At 40.8% G+C, this 17,786-nt stretch overlaps 1 protein-coding gene across 1 annotated transcript in view; it reads left to right on the forward strand.

Annotated features, from left to right (window-relative positions):
- The window catches only part of LOC124788557 (vacuolar protein sorting-associated protein 13B), a 221,355-nt gene that overhangs the window by 95,339 nt on the left and 108,230 nt on the right, over window positions 1–17,786 (forward strand). Inside the window, exons 11-12 of the mRNA XM_047255828.1 lie at window positions 12,470–12,587; window positions 13,152–13,294. Of these exons, the coding sequence (XP_047111784.1) occupies window positions 12,470–12,587; window positions 13,152–13,294 (261 nt within the window). The remainder of the gene's footprint in view (window positions 1–12,469; window positions 12,588–13,151; window positions 13,295–17,786) is intronic.

Here is a 17,786-nt window from a genome sequence, read left to right on the forward strand (position 1 = left end):
TAATACGAATACAAACATGACATGATATGTATATTCTTCCGCGTTTGCTGTTGTCTAACTCTAGTTTCGTAGTTTATTAGACAGACAGGATTTAAATGAGATAACAGCAAACACGAAAGAATACATGGCAAAATGTTTAAATTCGTATTATTATTATTATGGTGAAGAGAATACTGCATGTGATTCACAATTCATAAAAGTTCCTATTAAGAACCATCTCTTCTCACAGATAGGAAAAAATTCAGAACGTAGAGTTGGCCATATTGATAAACATCCCAAACCGTCTTGCCAGTCGGATTTTCGTAGTACATTGGAATGCTGCTACATTCGAAGATGAACAATACGGAATTTGTATTTACTCTGTTGGACCATGTATGAAAATGCGGTGGTCGAAACTCGGGGCGGAGAAAGAAAGCTTGTCTTCCATCTTTTTTTAATTTATTTTTGGCGCCAGTATTTATCTTTGTGCCTGCAAAGGATGCCTGTGTAACGCTACATATATTCGACGGCAGAAGTTAGTTGTGGCGGCACCTACCAACATTTTTCAGAACTTCCACTTACTTTGCACTCGATTCTAAGCTGCAAGTGGTTTTTTGGATTACAAAAACCGGAAAAAGAGTGCGGCTTAGATTTGAGTAAATACGGTATACAAGTTGGAAAAAAAAAATATGACTTCATGTTGTGCTTCATCTAAATGGAGGTGCAGATGGGCATCTGACAGATCAATTTTTGTAAAATGGTGACCTCTTGATAGGTCAGGCTGTGAAGTAGGATACTATATACACAATATAAATAGCCCCTTTTGTGTGGGTTGCTGAGAATATAAACATGAGATCACCATCTAGCTTATGGGTTGCTGTCAGGTAAGAAAAGGTGAGGGGAAACAGGCTCTGCCTCATTCTCGCAGGGCAGGCACTGGGATCAACATTTCATTCACAATGCATATTACTGTGCCACAGCATGTCTTATTTAGTAGTGAAGGTTGTAAATAGTTGGAAACATTATGTACAGGCCCAAAGACATCTAATATCCATTGATTACTTCACTCCCAGAAAGATCCAAGTTATATTTTATGTACAGTAGTTATTAATCTCAAGTTAACAAATTAACAGTAGCATAAAAGCATACACAGCGGTGATAAACTATGCCTGCTTTATGGATGACAACCAGAATGGTGGCTCACTGGTGGGAGTGGTGGTGATTTGGTTTTTGAGGCCATCAGACTTTCTCTTAAGATCATGTGGAGGCCAAATGGGATGGAGTAGGCTTGAGAGAAGAGATACTGATGGTAAAAAAAGAATGTTTTATTTTTGTATGTGTAGGTGTTGTTTAAGGACTGAAGCAGGAAATTTGGGTAAAGGAAATCATCTAGGCTGTCAAAATTCTTCTTTATTACTTTTCATAAATACGGCCAGCCAGTTTCAGGCCACAGAGATATTTTCTGGGGTCTTTTCCAGAACAAGTATGTAACAAAATGTGAATATCACGTTTAACAGCATGTGAGCTATTCAAATGTGTTGAAATTATGGTCACAGTCAATCCGGTCTAATAGATTATGCCATTACAGATTCCAACAGGTCAACATAATGTGGCATATGTAAACCTTCATGCAACTATTAGCAAGGAAAAACTATGTCAAATTCAAAACGTAATTGCTGTTAATTCACAAACAAAGCTGAAAAATTTCCTCTGAGCTGCAGCTGTCTTGCTGTTTTGAAAGAGTAAAAATGAAGAATTTTTAGCAGCTGCAGTGGTTTTGTTTACCAGTTTGTCCCGTTTCAATCTAGCTGATCATTTTAGTGTTGTGTGTACAGTATACTTAAGTGCATATCTGAGAGTTTGTTCAAACAAGGACGTATACTCCTTGCATAAGTTGTTCATATAATGAAGTTGAATAGCATCTGATATTTAAGTTCATTAAATTGTGAATGTGGAAAACAAAGGATGAAAACCAGTGAGTTTAGCTCAAAAATGTTGCTCACCATTGGGATTTGATGACAAGGGGCATTCTGCTAACACTTCTGTATGCACTGTCAAGGCCACAGTGACTTGCTCTAGCAAGAAAAAATCTTATGTGCTGTGATTCAGTAGATTTTTGTGTGTCTGTTTCAGTAGAGTGGACTACGTATAACTGTGTGTCTTCTCATTATTGAATAAGACTTGTGAGTTAAGGAACATTGTGCTCTCATTTAAATATATGGCCAAAAGAGTCAGCCTACAGGAATTGTGAAACGAACCCTATTGTCCAGGACCGCGTGCCACAAAGGGCACAGATTCACCACGAGATGGGGAAACTCACTGGTGTCTATTGCCTATTGAGGCCTAAGCACTGTAGTGTGCGAGTTTGACAGACGAGAACATACGTCATAGGAAAACCCAGTAGAAGGCTTTTGTGGCCAAGGAGACGTAGTGGTGATAATATGGCAGACCTAAGATCGACCATAAAGGGAAACTTTTATGAAAACCATTTAATTCTGTAGTAGTGCAGGGAATCAAGCCACAGTAATTTTAATCTGCCATTCTCCATAAATTTTCATGGTGATCCCACTAAAACTTGAATACTGATCACATCTATAATAGTTTAGGGTTTATTGTTAAAGTGAAATTAACAAGTTTTGTAGTAGAGACCTAAATGCTAAAATCTGAATGCTTTGGTCGATCTTAACAATCAACATTTCATATAGGAGCGCGTCATTAAAATGACAAACATTGTAAATATCAACTCTGTAACTTTATTTGTTTAAAAGATACAGTAAATTTAAATTATCAGTATTTTCGGTTAAGTGTCAGATCATCATTTCCTCCACACAAAAGACATTGAACAATGACAGCATGACTCCTTATTGAATCATTAGGTAATAGAATATTTGTTGTAAAGTTTAGTGCATAATAGTTACTTTTGTTCTTTATTTATTTATCATAATGCACATTGATGCAAGGCTACTGGCCGTGACATTCAAAGCTAAGAAGAAAATTGTTTTGGTTTTATGTAAAAGAATCTAATGTTTATTATGTAATGGATATTATTGTTACTTTATTAAGAGCATGAAAGTGATCAAGCTTTGATTATTTAAATACCTTAAAATGTAAAGTAACATAGAATAAGCTGTTGCCAATCAGATGGATGGCTTCAGGAAAGGGAACTGTGATAGTCAGTTGAGCGAAGATGTTCAGCGTGCGGGAAATGTGGTTGGAGATGGGCAGAGGGCAGGTCTGGTCGAGTCACCAAAGGGGACAGTTCGGATGGAGACGTGAAAACGGACCATTCAGCTGGAGACACCAAAGGGTACAGTGCTGGTGGGGAAGCAAAAGCAGATGGTCAGTCTTTAGGTAGCTAGGAAGTGAAACAACTTGGAAAATTTCACATTTTGTGGTATCGCAGGACGTAGTCTCTGAGCGGTGAGCAGCTGCGTGCCTTGTGTGAACTTTTAACTTTTCACATGGTTAACTAGGTGAAGTATTAGACTTGTAATTCACTGAGATTGTGAATGATTGAACTGTATCAAATGGATATGCGCTCAAGTGTAATAGTAATTCTAAATACAACCGTTTTTGCTATTAGTTTGCTTTCTGAATAACCATTATTCTAACCAAATTACAACTGTGTGGCCTATATCATTTATGGGTCATTAATTTAGTTCCAGATATTATTATTACTGTTATTATACGTAATATTAATTTTGTATTTTGCAAACTTGCCATCAGCCAGACAATTTAACCAAAGGGTCACAAGTGTGTAATTTAGGGCGTGTAATGCAACACGTGCATTTCAACCCCTAAATGAGTTTGAGCCAAGGTGTTTCGATGAAGAGGAACCACATCTGAGCCCAAACATCTTTGTGATGTTAGCTCACAGACTGATGTGCCTGTGTCAATTTGAAATCACAAAGAAGTGCCATGTTTATTGTATGTGAGCAACAGCTTTTCTGGCATGGCTGTTTCTGGGCTGAGAGTGGGCATAATGTTTACATGATGCACAGGGGTTGGACAAAAATATGGAAACAATGTGATAAGTGCATGCTTGAACATAAATAAAGATTCTAGACAACAGTGCATGTTGTGTTTGACCACGAACAGTACTTGTCAGTGTCCTTAGTATGTTACAAGTATTAGACATGGTGAGAACAGTGTTCTGTGTAGTTGTGAGTCCATTATGTTGGATCTAAGTGAAGCCAGACGTGGACAAATTGTTGGAGCTCGTATGCTGGATGACTCCAAAACCAGGAGGCCAAAGTGTTCGGTGTTTCAAGAGGCACCATAGTGAAGATTTGTACCATATACAAGGAAAGTGAAAAAACATCATCCGCTGAGTCACAATGCAGACAAAAGGGTGCATTTGAGTGGTCATAACTGACTGCTATTGAAGAGGACTGTGATGAAAAATAGGGGATGACAGCTGTAAAAGTCACTGCAGAACTGAATGTTACACTCTCCAACCCTTTCGGGAGTGAAACAACATGAAGCGAGTTCTGAAGCACAGAGTTGCAGGGCAAGCTGGGATTCCAAAACCACTCACCAGTGATGGAAATGCCCATAATAGGAAAATGTAGTGCTGAAGCCATAATACCTGGGCTGTGGAGTAGTGCAAGAAAGTAATTTGTTTGGGTGGGTCTTGTTTCACACTGTTTCCAAATTTTTGCTGAGTTTCTGTCCCAAGAGCATAAAAAAGGGGTGTGGGAGGAGTTTGGTGGTATTCCATGGGTCCTATGGTTACTCTGCCAGGTTGTGTTACTACCAAGGATTATGTGACCATTTTGGCTGGCCAGATGCATACCATGGTACTGTCTTTGTACTCTAAATGGTTTTGCTGTGTTCCAAAACAACAGGGCCCCTGTTCACACAACTCGCATTGTCCAGGACTGGTTTTGTGAGCATGAAGAGGAATTGTTGCATCTCTTCTGGCTACTACAATCACCAGATCTCAAAATTACTGAGCATCTGTGGTCTACTTTGGAGAGCAGGGTGTGTGATCGCTACCCACCTCTATCATAATTTCCTGATATTGCCACTGTTTTGTAGAAAGAATGGTATGAGATTCCCTTGAAAACCATACAGGACTTGTATTTGTCCATTTCAAGATGACTGGAAGCTATTCTGAATGGCAAAGGTTTTTTTTAAACTTGGTAAGGTCTTATGCTTTTAGTGTTTACGTATTTTTGTTCAACCCCATAGACAATGTGGCGGAGCAACTGGTGAATGCAATAGCTGATCATAACAAACAACTGTGAGGCGATTCCACTTGTAGCACTGTGTGCACTCTGCATGATGGTGGGAGCAGTTATATCTCATATGTTTGTGGAAGCAATCCAGGCATGCCTGTATAGATTTGATTTTTCAGTGATAAAAGTTGAGGATGCTGTCAGCATTGAGGATAGGCAGAGGGTAGCAGTAATGAAAAATGGTAATGTTTTCACTGAAGATTGGTGGCATGATTGATTGTCACATGTTATCTCTTATTAAGTAGAAAAATTATACAATGATGATGTGCAACAGAAATCTATAGCACTATTCTTTTTGTGCTACTGCAATACATCACATTCTTTTGCAGTTTCAATTTCCTCATATGAGGCTGTTTCAGAGCTTGCGTACAAATCTTCTGTTCAGGGGCAAAACCAACTATAACATCACTTTTTAACAGTTCAGCTTTAGGTTCATTTGCAATTTGCTCTTTCACAGTGAAATCAACAACAGCCCCTTTGACCTTCAAGATCTGCTGCCAAACACTGTAAGATTATCTCACTTTCTGCATTGTAAAAACTGTGAATGAGTGCTTGCTATATGAGTCTGTTTTGTAAAATTACTAGACACCATATTACAAATTGCAGAATATGACAGACTACTGGGGTCACAGACTACTGGGGTCTGCTAGTGGATATAAATTATGAAGAAGCTCAAATAGTTAGTACTAGTGGACAAGAGAAGTGCACATCGCCTGTGTTGATATGTGAAATTGCATGCCAGAAAATTTAGTCGTAAACAACTGTGATAGATTTCTCATTTTTTATTTTCCTCGCTGAAAGACAGGAATGCAGGAGCAATGCTGAGCTTGATTTTAAATGCTTGCCCTGTGATTGCTAACATTGCTGTTGAAGCAATGCCAATTACTGCTGCAGCATTGTCACCAATTGTAACTGAATTTGCTGCTCTGCTAGTTTCTGCTGTATTTGTCATTGCACTTCCAGCATCTCATTAATGATTGTAATAGTGCTGTCCAACTGTTCCGTAAGATACCTAAATTCAGGAAAGTTCCCATCTCAGCTTTGGTGTTGATCTGTACACAGGCTTTATTAATGCCAAAGAATTGCAACACAAATGTGCTACTTACAAGCAAGCTTGACAACCAGAGTTGTCAACAGCGCAACTGTCTGTCTGCTTGCAATACTGAGAAAATTAATGAGAACGAAGCAAAAGGTTATCATTGTATTAAATCCAGTCAGAAATCCAAATATCACCAGAAATAAAGCAGCAGATGAGTGTATAGATTTTAGTCCAGCAAGCTGTCTAACCAACTAAATGGCAAGAAAACTTCTCTGATCAGTGGCATGTACCAATGGCTAGATTTAGGTGATGTAGTAGTTGTGCCACCAGTGAGAGGAATGTGAGGCTACACATCTAGAAAACACTGTGTCACTGTTAGCAATGGAACAGGCAATACATAAATAAAACAAAAGGTGTGGAGTTATTAATATCAAACTTCATGCAAACCAAATGAGTGCAAACAACAGGATTCAGTGATGCAAGTTACTAAAAACATACACTTTCGACTGAGGGAAACATGTTATGAATTTTGATGGATCCACTTTATTATTGTTCCTCACTGCAGAATGTGTCTACATATGGAGAATATCAGTGCAAGTGTACATTTTAGATTACTTTATTCCAACTGTGAAGTATAGTGAAGTTTTGCAATTGTTTGGGTAATCTCATCATGGTTTTCTTGGAGTGGCATGGTCTCACTGAAAGAGTAAGTAAATGTAGTAACACGGTTCACGTTTGGGCACCCACCCTCCGACCCCTCGGGCGCCGGCTTCCCCATTGCCGGCACCCGTGTTGGTTTCTCAGGGCACGCTACCGCCCCTCCCCCCTGTGACTCCGCTGCACTGTGGTGGTTCTCAGCCTTGGCATAGCGTAGACCAGGAACTGTCTCCTAGGCCTGCCCGATGTGAACTGACTGGGCCTGGCCCGTGCTGCCTGAGTTGTTGTTATTGTTCTGCCGGCAGAGGTCGCGGCCAAATTCTCGCGTGCCCTCTGGTGGACGGAACTCTATTTGCGGCAACTACTGTCCGTGATGCGCCATGCTGAGTGCGCCTCCTGCGATCTTTCTGGTGGCTACTGCACTGCTCCTCCTTCAGGGGGTGAAGCCACTGTGATCCACTGCATCGGAAGGTGGAGCGTCGTGCAGGAGCGATGACCTCCACGTCCATCGGAAAGCCGGGGCCAAATAACGATATTAACGGCTTATGGTCAGTGATTAACTGAAACTTTGTGCCATACAAGAAAGGGTGAAACTTGGTAACAGTGTAGACAATGGCCAAAGCCTCTTTTTCCACCTGGGAGTAATGGGCCTGCGCGGGACTAAGAGTTTTAGACGCAAACGCCAGTGGCTGCTCGGAACCATCCGCGTTGCGATGGGCCAGGACCACCCCCACCCCATAGTGCGAAGCATCTGTAGCCAGGACCAACGGCTTATGGGAGTCAAAAGTAATCAAACAAGGCACTGATGTGAGGAGGCCCTTCAATGAGGTGAAAGCTCGATCGCATGCAGGTGACCAATCAAAAGGAACACCCTTGCGCAGAAGGCAGTACAGGGGGCGGGCTATGGTGGAAGCCCTGGGAATGAAGCCGTGGTAATAGGCAATCTTGCCTAAAAAAAGCTTACAACTCCTTCAGCAAAGTGGGCCGCGGAAGGTCGACACTACCTTGGACCAAACTTCCTAGCGGCTGGACACCATGCTGAGAGATGGTGTAGCCCACATACTCAATGGACGGTTGGAAGAAATTTGACTTAACGCAGGTTGCAACGCAAGCCCACAGACCTGAATTTGAGAAAGAGGGTGCGAAGGTTGTTCAAGTGTTCCTTCATGCTGCGGCCTGTGCCAATTATGTCGTCCAGGTAATTAATACAATGAGGGATTGTCGACATGACATGCTCAAGATAATGCTGGAATATCGCCGGGGCACTGGATATTCCGAAGGCCAACCACAGGTATTGGTAAAGGCCAAACGGGGTGTTGATGACCGCCAGCTGTTTGGAGTCCTCATCAAGTGGTATCTGATGATAAGCCTCCGAAAGATCGATTTTCGAAAAATATTGGCCTCCCGCCACGGCGGAGAACAATTCATCAGCACAAGGCAAAGGATAGGTGTCCACCACCAATTGGGAATTAATGGTGGCCTTGAAATCGCCACAAAGACGTAATTTTCCCAAGGGTTTCCTGACAATAACGAGGGGCAAAGCCCACTCACTAGAAGAAATGGGAAGAACGACCCCGAGGGCTGTCAGCCGGTCTAGCTCTTCTTTTACCTGAGGGCGGAGAGCCAAGGGGATCTGCCTCGCGCATAGAAAACGCGGGCGAGCCGACGCCTTCAACTTTAAGTGAGCATCAAAGTCTGAAACACGCCCCAGGCCCTCCTCAAAGATATCCGGAAAGTCAGAGATCAAAGATTCCAATGATTGATAGGGAACATCTTCGGAGACCAACTGTATGGTGTCAGCGATAGAAAAACCGAAAGCTTGAAAGGCATCCAAGCCAAAAAGGTTAGCGGAGCTCACATCACTGACAACAATAAAAGTAATAGGCCAAGTGACTGATTTGTAAGTCAAGTCGGTAGTGAATTGACCCAGTAGGGGAATTAACTGTTTACCATAACCGCGTAGACGCCAGTAAACTGGTGCCAATGGGGGCGACCCAAGGTCGGAGTAAGTTTGTGCATTCAACAAAGAAACTGCCGCGCCTGTATCTACTTGCAGTTGTAATCGGCACGACCGAACCGACACCTCGATAAAGAGTTTGTGTGCCGATGCGTCGGGAGCCTGGCCCGATGAAACTTCCTCAATGTCAACATCCATATCCTATGCACCTGCTCCTTCGATTCTTTTGAGGCTGAGCGACAAACTTTAGCAATGTGTCCTTTTTTATTACATTTGCGACAAACGGCCCAACGCTGGGGGCACTCTGACCGATCGTGATGGATATAGCACGACACACAGGACGGTAACAGGGGCCGGCGGCCAAAACTCTGTTTACGTGCTGTGCGGGAGCGGCCGTAATGGCCGGATTGTACCGCTCGCACGTCATCCACCCCAGACGCAGTGGACGTGGCTGCGCCGCCCTGAACTGCCGCGACGTCGCACCACGCTTCCAACTGTTGACCTGTGGTGTAAGAGACTTCATATGATTGAGCAATGGACAGGGCTTCCTCAAGGGAAGGGTCCTCTAACTGCAGAGCCCGTTGCCGGGCCTCCCTATCAGGGGCCAAACGAACAATGACGTCTCGCACCATAACGTGGGCATACGACTCTCGCGACTGCTCCGTGACAAAATGACACTTGCGACTAAGACCGTGCAGGGTAGCGGCCCACGCCTGGTAAGACTGATGGGGCTGCTTCTTGCATTGATAGAACTCGACCCTAGCTGCCACAACATGCATGCAGCGGTGATAATATGAAGACAGCAATGAACACAATGCGTCAAAAGACAAGGATGAGGGTTCCTGCAATGGTACTAGCTGCCGCAAAACTTGATACAGTGAGGGAGATATCCAAGAGAAGAAAAGAGCACGACATACCTCCGCATCGGCAACATGAAACGCCTGGAAATGCTGCCGAAGGCGATGTTCATTTGCGTCCCAATCCTCCGCCGTCTCGTCATATGGGGGAAAGGGAAGAGGGAACGGCGCTGGAGCAGACTGCGTGGAGAGCAACACCAGAAGCACTTGTTTCATGGTTGCCATGAGCTCCGTCTACTGCTCAACCAAAACCCGCACTAAATCCTCCATGCCGTGGATCAGCCACGAAACCAGAACAACGATGCAACATGCGAAAGAACGTCCCTACTCGTTGCCAATTGTGTAGTAACACGGTTCACGTTTTCCATCGCACTTTACATAGCGTAGACCAGGAACTGTCTCCTAGGCCTGCCCGATGTGATCTGACTGGGCCCGGCCCATGCTGCCTGAGTTGTTATTGTTCTGCCGGCAGAGGTCGCGGCCAAATTCTCGCGTGCCCTCTGGTGGACGGAACTCTACTTGCGGCAACTACCGTCCATGACGCACTGTGCCGATGTGTGCCTCCCACGCTCTTTCTGGTGGCTACTGCAGTAAATTAAACTATTTTATGTTGATATATTTATTTAGTAACACAGACATTTTTCACAGTATTGAGTTGAAAGACCCCAGAGAAAATTGCCACCACTTGCATGAAATTTCAAAGATTTGTTTGGTAAGTATGTCAATGTGGAGCCACCTCCGGTAACTCAGTAATTGTCAAACAATTTTCAACAGCTCACATTGACAATCCCTTCACTACATATCATAAAAGGGTTGCATTGTGATTGACAATTATATTCAAATCTTATCATCTACTTAGAATGTTATTTTAGATCTTGGTGGTCTGATTTTGCGTTACCATTGAAATACTTATATCTCTCTAATTGCCTTCAGTTAATGGAGCATCTGTGGCACTAGCATTGTTTGCATCATAAGACACTTGCAATAAAAGTTTTATGCTTTATATTTGTGAACACAACATTGTATTACAAATGTGTAACTAAGGCTCTGTAAAATAACTTGTGATAAATGAAATTTTCACTCTACAGCGGATTGTGTGCTGAAACTTCCTGGCAGATTAAAACTGTGTGCCAGACCGAGACTTGAACTCGAGACCTTTGCCTTGGTTTGGAAGGTAGGAGACGAGGTACTGGTGGAATTAAAGCTGTGAGGATAGGACGTGAGTCGTGCTTGGGTAGCTCAGTCGGTAGAGAACTTGCCTGCGGAAGGCAAAGGTCCCGAGTTCGAGTCTCGGTCCAGCACACAGTTTTAATCTGCCAGGAAGTTTCAACTTGTGATAAACGTGGCCAAATATGGATAGAAAATGGAAAATAAATTACTAATCATAGTTATTTGTAACACAGTTGAAGCGGAACTAAATGGATAGTAAATCATTACCAAAATAATTACAGAATGGAAATACTAGCAGTGGCAGAATATATCTGTTACAAGCTTCATGGTACTTCTGGGAATACCATAGGGTTACTCAGACTGACGTGATGACTGGGTGTTGTGTGATGTCCTTAGGTTAGTTAGGTTTAAGTAGTTCTAAGTTCTAGGGGACTGATGACCATAGCTGTTAAGTCCCACAGTGCTCAGAGCCATTTGAACCATTTACTCAGACTGAAATCATCACAGATTCACGCAAACTGGGAACACAATAAAAATATATGTTGTACCATAAAACATTGTGTATTGTAGCCTCATTTGGTTCGGTCATACATTGCTGCATACAAAATGTAGCTAACATAATGAATTTTTCTTTAAACTTGGAAGGAGATCTACATCTGTCACCCATCTTGAGAAAATAGATTGTTGTGTCCTGAACTCACTTTCTTTTGCATTTGCAAATGAGATAGTGAAAGTGAACTGTTCATAATATCCCTTCTGTCTCGTAAACAATTTGAAATACTGAAATGAGATTTTGGCAAATGACAGCACACGAAGAGGAGAGTATTTTGTCTGTGGTTAGCATGCAGGACTTCCTTATGAACACAATATTTGAGTAACTACAGATTTTTTCAATGGGATTACAATTTTTTAAGGGCCATTGATGACTGGCGAAATGTGAGTAATTGTAGGTTTACAACAGTATAAGTGAAGAAATTACACATATTTTTTGTGAGTCAGAGCTTTTCATATACCATTCACTGGACTTGTCTTCAGTTGTATTATAATGTACTGTTCAAGGATTCTATTACAGTTGCAATTGCATTAGCATGTTAGTGAGGTGAAGTTGTGTAAACTCTGCTGTGGTTTGGCAAAAAAAAAAGCTAACTTTAGCATGGCCACTAGGGAATTGTATGCATTATTCACAAATCGATACTGATGATGTCTCTCTGAAAGGAAAAAAAGGTGTGCAGGCCAGCCCAAAATAAATTGCTGCTTCTCATACAATTTCAGCTTAATCCTATGTCCTATTGCGCTTTTAATAATAAATGGTTAACTTGTCAAATTACTGGTTGTCACTGCCATTGTCCAATCCCCTAACAGGCCCACTTTGCAGCTATGGGCTAAGGTATTTTGTGTGCACTCTACCATAATTGCCCCATAATAGCTGTTCTGCGCTTCTGTTTGGCACAGCTTTACATCCCATGAGGTGCATTATTCTCACCTATTGTTGAAAGTTAAATACTTCTGTTTTTAATGTTCAGAATGTGTTAATCGGTTTATAATGTGATGTTAACTTTTCATTTTACAGAAGCTTTACTTTTGGAGAAGACTCCTGCCTTAGCGTTTGATTACCTGTACATGTTAGAACTTCCTGATGACTTCAATTCAGAGCGTCTCTCGGAACTAGGCAGCGATTTGGAATACAGGTACCTCCTATTAATTATACTAATTATATTTGAAAATATATTGGTTCTTATTGAATAATATATGCCAGTAATGTTTTTACATATGTGCAAATATGTAATTAAACACAATTTTTCTCTGTCTTAAAATATTGTAAGTTTGTTTACTTGACTGCGCTATGACATATGTGTGATATAATATTGTAAGTTTGTTTACTTGACTGCGCTAAGACATACGTGGAACTTGCTGATGCATCCACAGTAGTAAGGACCACTATAAAATATGTTTCATACCTAAGTTTCTTTCCCTGCACCCCAAAAAGTAATACTTCCATTGGCCTCTCCTGCTTGTTGTTCGATTGTACTACTCATGGCATTTGTCTAATATTTTAACGGTTTCTTTGTGTTAAGCATGTAAATGAAAACCTAAACTAGATTCTCATTTTTTAAATGTAGGTGAGCTTACACTGTTCCATTAAAATAAATAAATAAATATAGTATTTTTATTTTGCACATTGTTACTACAATTTTGGAAAAAGGTAAAATGTGATATTATGAAGTTAATTTGTTATATGTTCTGCTCACCAGTAATCTTCCAGAACGAGCTCTTTGTCGTGTTGTTGTGGGGCCTATGTTACTGCGGTTATCTTCTGGACTCTTTCATCGTCTGCAAGCAGTTCAGGGTGCTGCTTTGCTTTATGATTACTGTCCATACTCGGTACCGAAACCAGGTAAGTGTCTTTTGTGACTGCAGTCACATTCACATAAATAATCACATTTTAATAGTACTATGAGATTTTTCATTGAATAAGGGGAAAAAAGGGTCAAGATAGGGTAACAGCATAGAAATCTGAGAAGTGGGTGGGGAAAGGAGGAGAAGGGGGGTGGGTGTGGGGGTGGGGGTGGGAAGAGTCACTTTCCCCCTTTTGAAATCTGTTGCCAGATATTTCATTCATTACAGTATTCACACACATTTGTAGAAATGAGTGATTATGATTGTACTAAGCTGCAGATATAGCATTACTGAGTGCAACAGGAAATTTTGTGGCTTTTGGCGATCACCATGTAACTTAAGTTTGTTTGGTTTTGTGTGGCTGATGATGGAGAATTGTGCATTTTCTTTGGTGTGACAACAGTTTTGGTGCTATTCTGCAATAGAGCCACTTGTGGTGATATAGTCAAAATAGAGTCTTGTGCATCCCTTCTTGAGCTGCAGAAAGAAACCATTCCAACACAAGAGCATGTCGATTCCTGCACCTGCTCCCAACTCAAAATCGACGTGGTTGCAGTATACCAGCCCAAATTTCCACAAGGACGCTTCATCCTTCTGTTGCATACTTTAGTCACAACAATAGTTTACCATTTGTCTGTGGCCAAACAAGACCTGTGATGGCTTGATGAGACCACATTCAGTGTTACAGTCACTTACTCTGAAGAACACAGCATTTCTATACCATAACTTTGCGTATATGTGTGTCATATATGTAACCAAATGCATCAGTCAGAAAGAGACGATACTGTATCATTTTATGCTCTAGACGAGAGGGAAAAAGTGTGAAATTTCGAGTCAAAAGATCTCCTCTCCAGAAGTAGGGGCCTTCTCAAATTCCTGGGGATAGTGCAATGTACAGTCGTGGAGTTACAAATTCCAGTTGCCATTTCTGCAGAATACTGCGTCCAACTGGTGATACAAGGTCCATCTTAATTCAGTCCTAGTATGTTAAAGAATCAGCTGTATTGGCTAATTTGATGTTATTTTGGAATGTTTGTTAAACTTCAGTTATGACAGTCAGCTTTAAGAAATAGATGGCATGAAAACAGCACACTAAATCCATTAACATTACCAGATGTGAAGTTTTGTAAGCAAACAAAGCATTATAGATGGAATCAAAGTTGAATAAATGTTTTTAAAGTTTATTTTCTGTTTAAATTAAACAATGGCATTTTTTCTGATCATTTTATTAATAACCATCAGGATTTCATCAACTTAAGTAAATTCTTTTCATTTTTACTTTGGTTTTTCAGATTGTTAACTTTAGCCCTTACATGGTTGGTGTATGAACAAAAATATTTCTGTGAATGTTTTCAAGCTTTGTTTCTTAACTTATTGGATACATTGGATGTAATAATTGGGATGTAATTCCAGATTGTTGAATCGAAAAAGTGGCATCTGTATTCATACTAACAATAAAAAGCATGTTTGTAGCATATGCTAATGAGAGTATGCTTACCTTTTAAGTATCAAGGTTGATGTTTCAGTAGTAGAGGTGGCTAATAAAGACATCAAACACCTACAAAAAGATAACACAGTAGTAAGTTTATTTACACTATATAGAGTTAATAAATGACACCTACATAACTTTGAAGTGCTATTGGTTCTTCTGTGATGCTGAGTTGTGTACAAAGAGAGTAAAGTTCTTGATTGTAAAAGTAGTCTCAAATTCCAATTCACTTCAATATTCCCTGAATATCAGTAATGTTTAGACATTGATGTAATGTCTTCTCTGTAGTTTTCCATACATAAGTCTATAGATGCAATGAATCTGGCATGAAGCTCTGAATGTGGGTGCTTAAAAGGATGCACTGGCCAGTCACAGTAGTGGGGTCATGTTGATTTAACGTCCTCTGGCATTGTGTATGCTAAGCACCACCCCTTGGAGAACAGCAAGTGCTGGAAAAGTGAGCTCGCCCAGTGGTACACTGATGGGAGATCCAAAAGTGATGTCTCTCATGTACTCTGTGAATGCGGTTAACAAAGATGCAATTCATACTGCATTACTCATTCCCAAGATTGCGTGCTATAGTCAACTTGCGGAGACTGTCTGTTTGCATTTCTTTTGCATGCACCCTTGCTGTGAGTGGCATTTATGGCAGTGGCAACATTCCACATGGTGGAGAAGGCAGTGTTTGTGTCATGCATTACATAATATTTCACACAAGACTGCAGAAGGTTTGAACTGGTCAAGGAAGTGGCTGTGCGCATCACACTGTGTTTATGCAGTTCTTTGTGACAGCAGCATTCCCGAGCCATGCAAAACTGAGTCCACTGCAAGGTGTATACAGTCAGCATTGCAATAACAGGCATATTAAAGTCAAATTAAGTGAAGCTATAAACTTCCTGCACTTTAGTAACTTTAAGAACATTATTGAGACCAGGGCACTGATGCTTTAGAATCTCTACCTGTATTCTGTTATCAGCAAGGTTTTTAATAATGGCATCACAAAGCATTTCATCTTGAAACGAGGCTCTGCAAGAACAGTTATTTACAGTTCCTAGTCATGCCCTTGAGTTCAGCAATCTGCCCTTGACACATACAAAACAATTTGAAACAAGTGGCATTTACGTGGATCCGACTTTGAAGTAATCGTCTAGTGCTTGATCAATGTCTTCATATGATAGGTTTTGGGGCTCTAATTGAGGGAACAACTTGCAATGCAATCAGAAAATATGCACTACTACTCATGAAAAAAGAAAGAGCACCGTGATTCATCTTATATTTTTTATGCCTGAAAATGCTACTGTAGATGCAGCTGATCCACTTTTTCAGTCCCCTTGTTGGGCATCAGATGAACGGGAGGGTGGAGGGGACAGCACCTGTCCTCATAACATTCTGTGCTTCAGTCATTGTTGTTTGATGGGTTTGGTGTGCATCCATCAATCTGTCAATAACTGCTAGTAATGAGCTGATTTGTTGGATATGAAACTGAATATGTGCAGTTGAAGGATTGCTCTCTAGAAGTTGCCATTGCATACACAAAGACACTTCACATATTTGTGCGTTCCACACAAAAATTAAGAAATTAGTTATGAATGATGATCACCTACCAGACTTATCAGTTGATGTCTAATGTGTTGATAGTGGAGATGGTCAATAAAAAGTCAGACATGTACAAAAAGATAACACATTAATAAGTTTACTTACAGTATGTATGCTTAATAATTGAGATGTACATAACTCAGAAGTGCTGCAGGTTCTCCTGTGGTACTGAGTTACATACAAAGAGAATAAAGTTCTTTATTGTAACAAATAGTCTTGAATACTGATCCACTTTGACACTCTCTGAATATTAGTAATGTTTAGTAGCATCATGCTACATTGATGTAATGTTCTCATTGTAGCCTTCCATACTAATGTTGATAAGTCTATAGCTACGCTGAATATGGGGCAAAGCTCTGAGTGTGGCTGCTTAAAAGAAGGTGCCAGCCTAAAGTCGCAATCTATGAGGTCAGGTTAATCTAGTATCCTCTTATGGTGTCTACACGTTGTACCACCCCCTAGGAGAACAGCGAGTGCTGGAAGAGTGAACTTGCCTAGCAGCACTCTGGCAGAAGATTTGTAAGAGCCATCTCTAGCATAGCTGTGAGCAGTGCGTCGGGTGCAGTAAACTAAGATGCCATCAATACCACAAAAGTATCATAATGCACAAAATACTAAGCTGAAATTGATATAAAATACATTTTTGGGATACAATATATTTTCAGACTCATCGAATGTGTGTGTGTGTGTGTGTGTGTGTGTGTGTGTGTGTAAATGGGAATTTTACAATAGACAAATGATGTCTGCAGAAGTGGTTGAGAAGCTATTTATCTCCTTCAGACCACAAAAGTCTTTGCGTCAAACTTCTCAAATGGCCTGGATGTCAGTCAATTTTTGCTTTTCCTCTGTAGCAGCCAAAAGTGCAGAAAAATGAACAATGTATCAGACAAGCACCATCAGTGTCTTCTTCACAGAAGGAAGACATTGCACGTGACACATAGCTGTCAGCAAGGAAAACAGAGTCCAAGTTATCAAATAACTTACAGCCTTTACTTTATGGGGACAATGAATTTATAAGGAATTGTGTTGGACATTGCTTAATTACATCCAAGTTGTGCTGATGTTAGGATATCATGTATGAAATTATCCAGTCTTCATCTTACTAGTAAAGAACTAACTTCTGAATAAATGGTCAGTAGCTTCTTGCTGTTAATTGTATTTAGTGAGAACAAGTGGCAAACAACACTACTAAAAATCAGTTAGTTTTATGTGGGAGATGGAGTGGGCAGTATAGGTTATTGACATATTATTTGCTTTTACTTTGTATCTTCTATACTTTTGTGTGCATTTTAGCCTGTTTTGTTTAAGGATTGTGGTTGTTTCAGTTTGTTTGGAAGAAATCCATGTTCCTTCTTACATATTTCATCACTGACTTTTGAATAGTGTATTGTCATTGCCAAATCTC

The sequence above is a fragment of the Schistocerca piceifrons genome, chromosome 3, assembly GCF_021461385.2.
Source record: "Schistocerca piceifrons isolate TAMUIC-IGC-003096 chromosome 3, iqSchPice1.1, whole genome shotgun sequence".
NCBI classification, from domain to species: Eukaryota; Metazoa; Arthropoda; class Insecta; order Orthoptera; family Acrididae; genus Schistocerca; species Schistocerca piceifrons.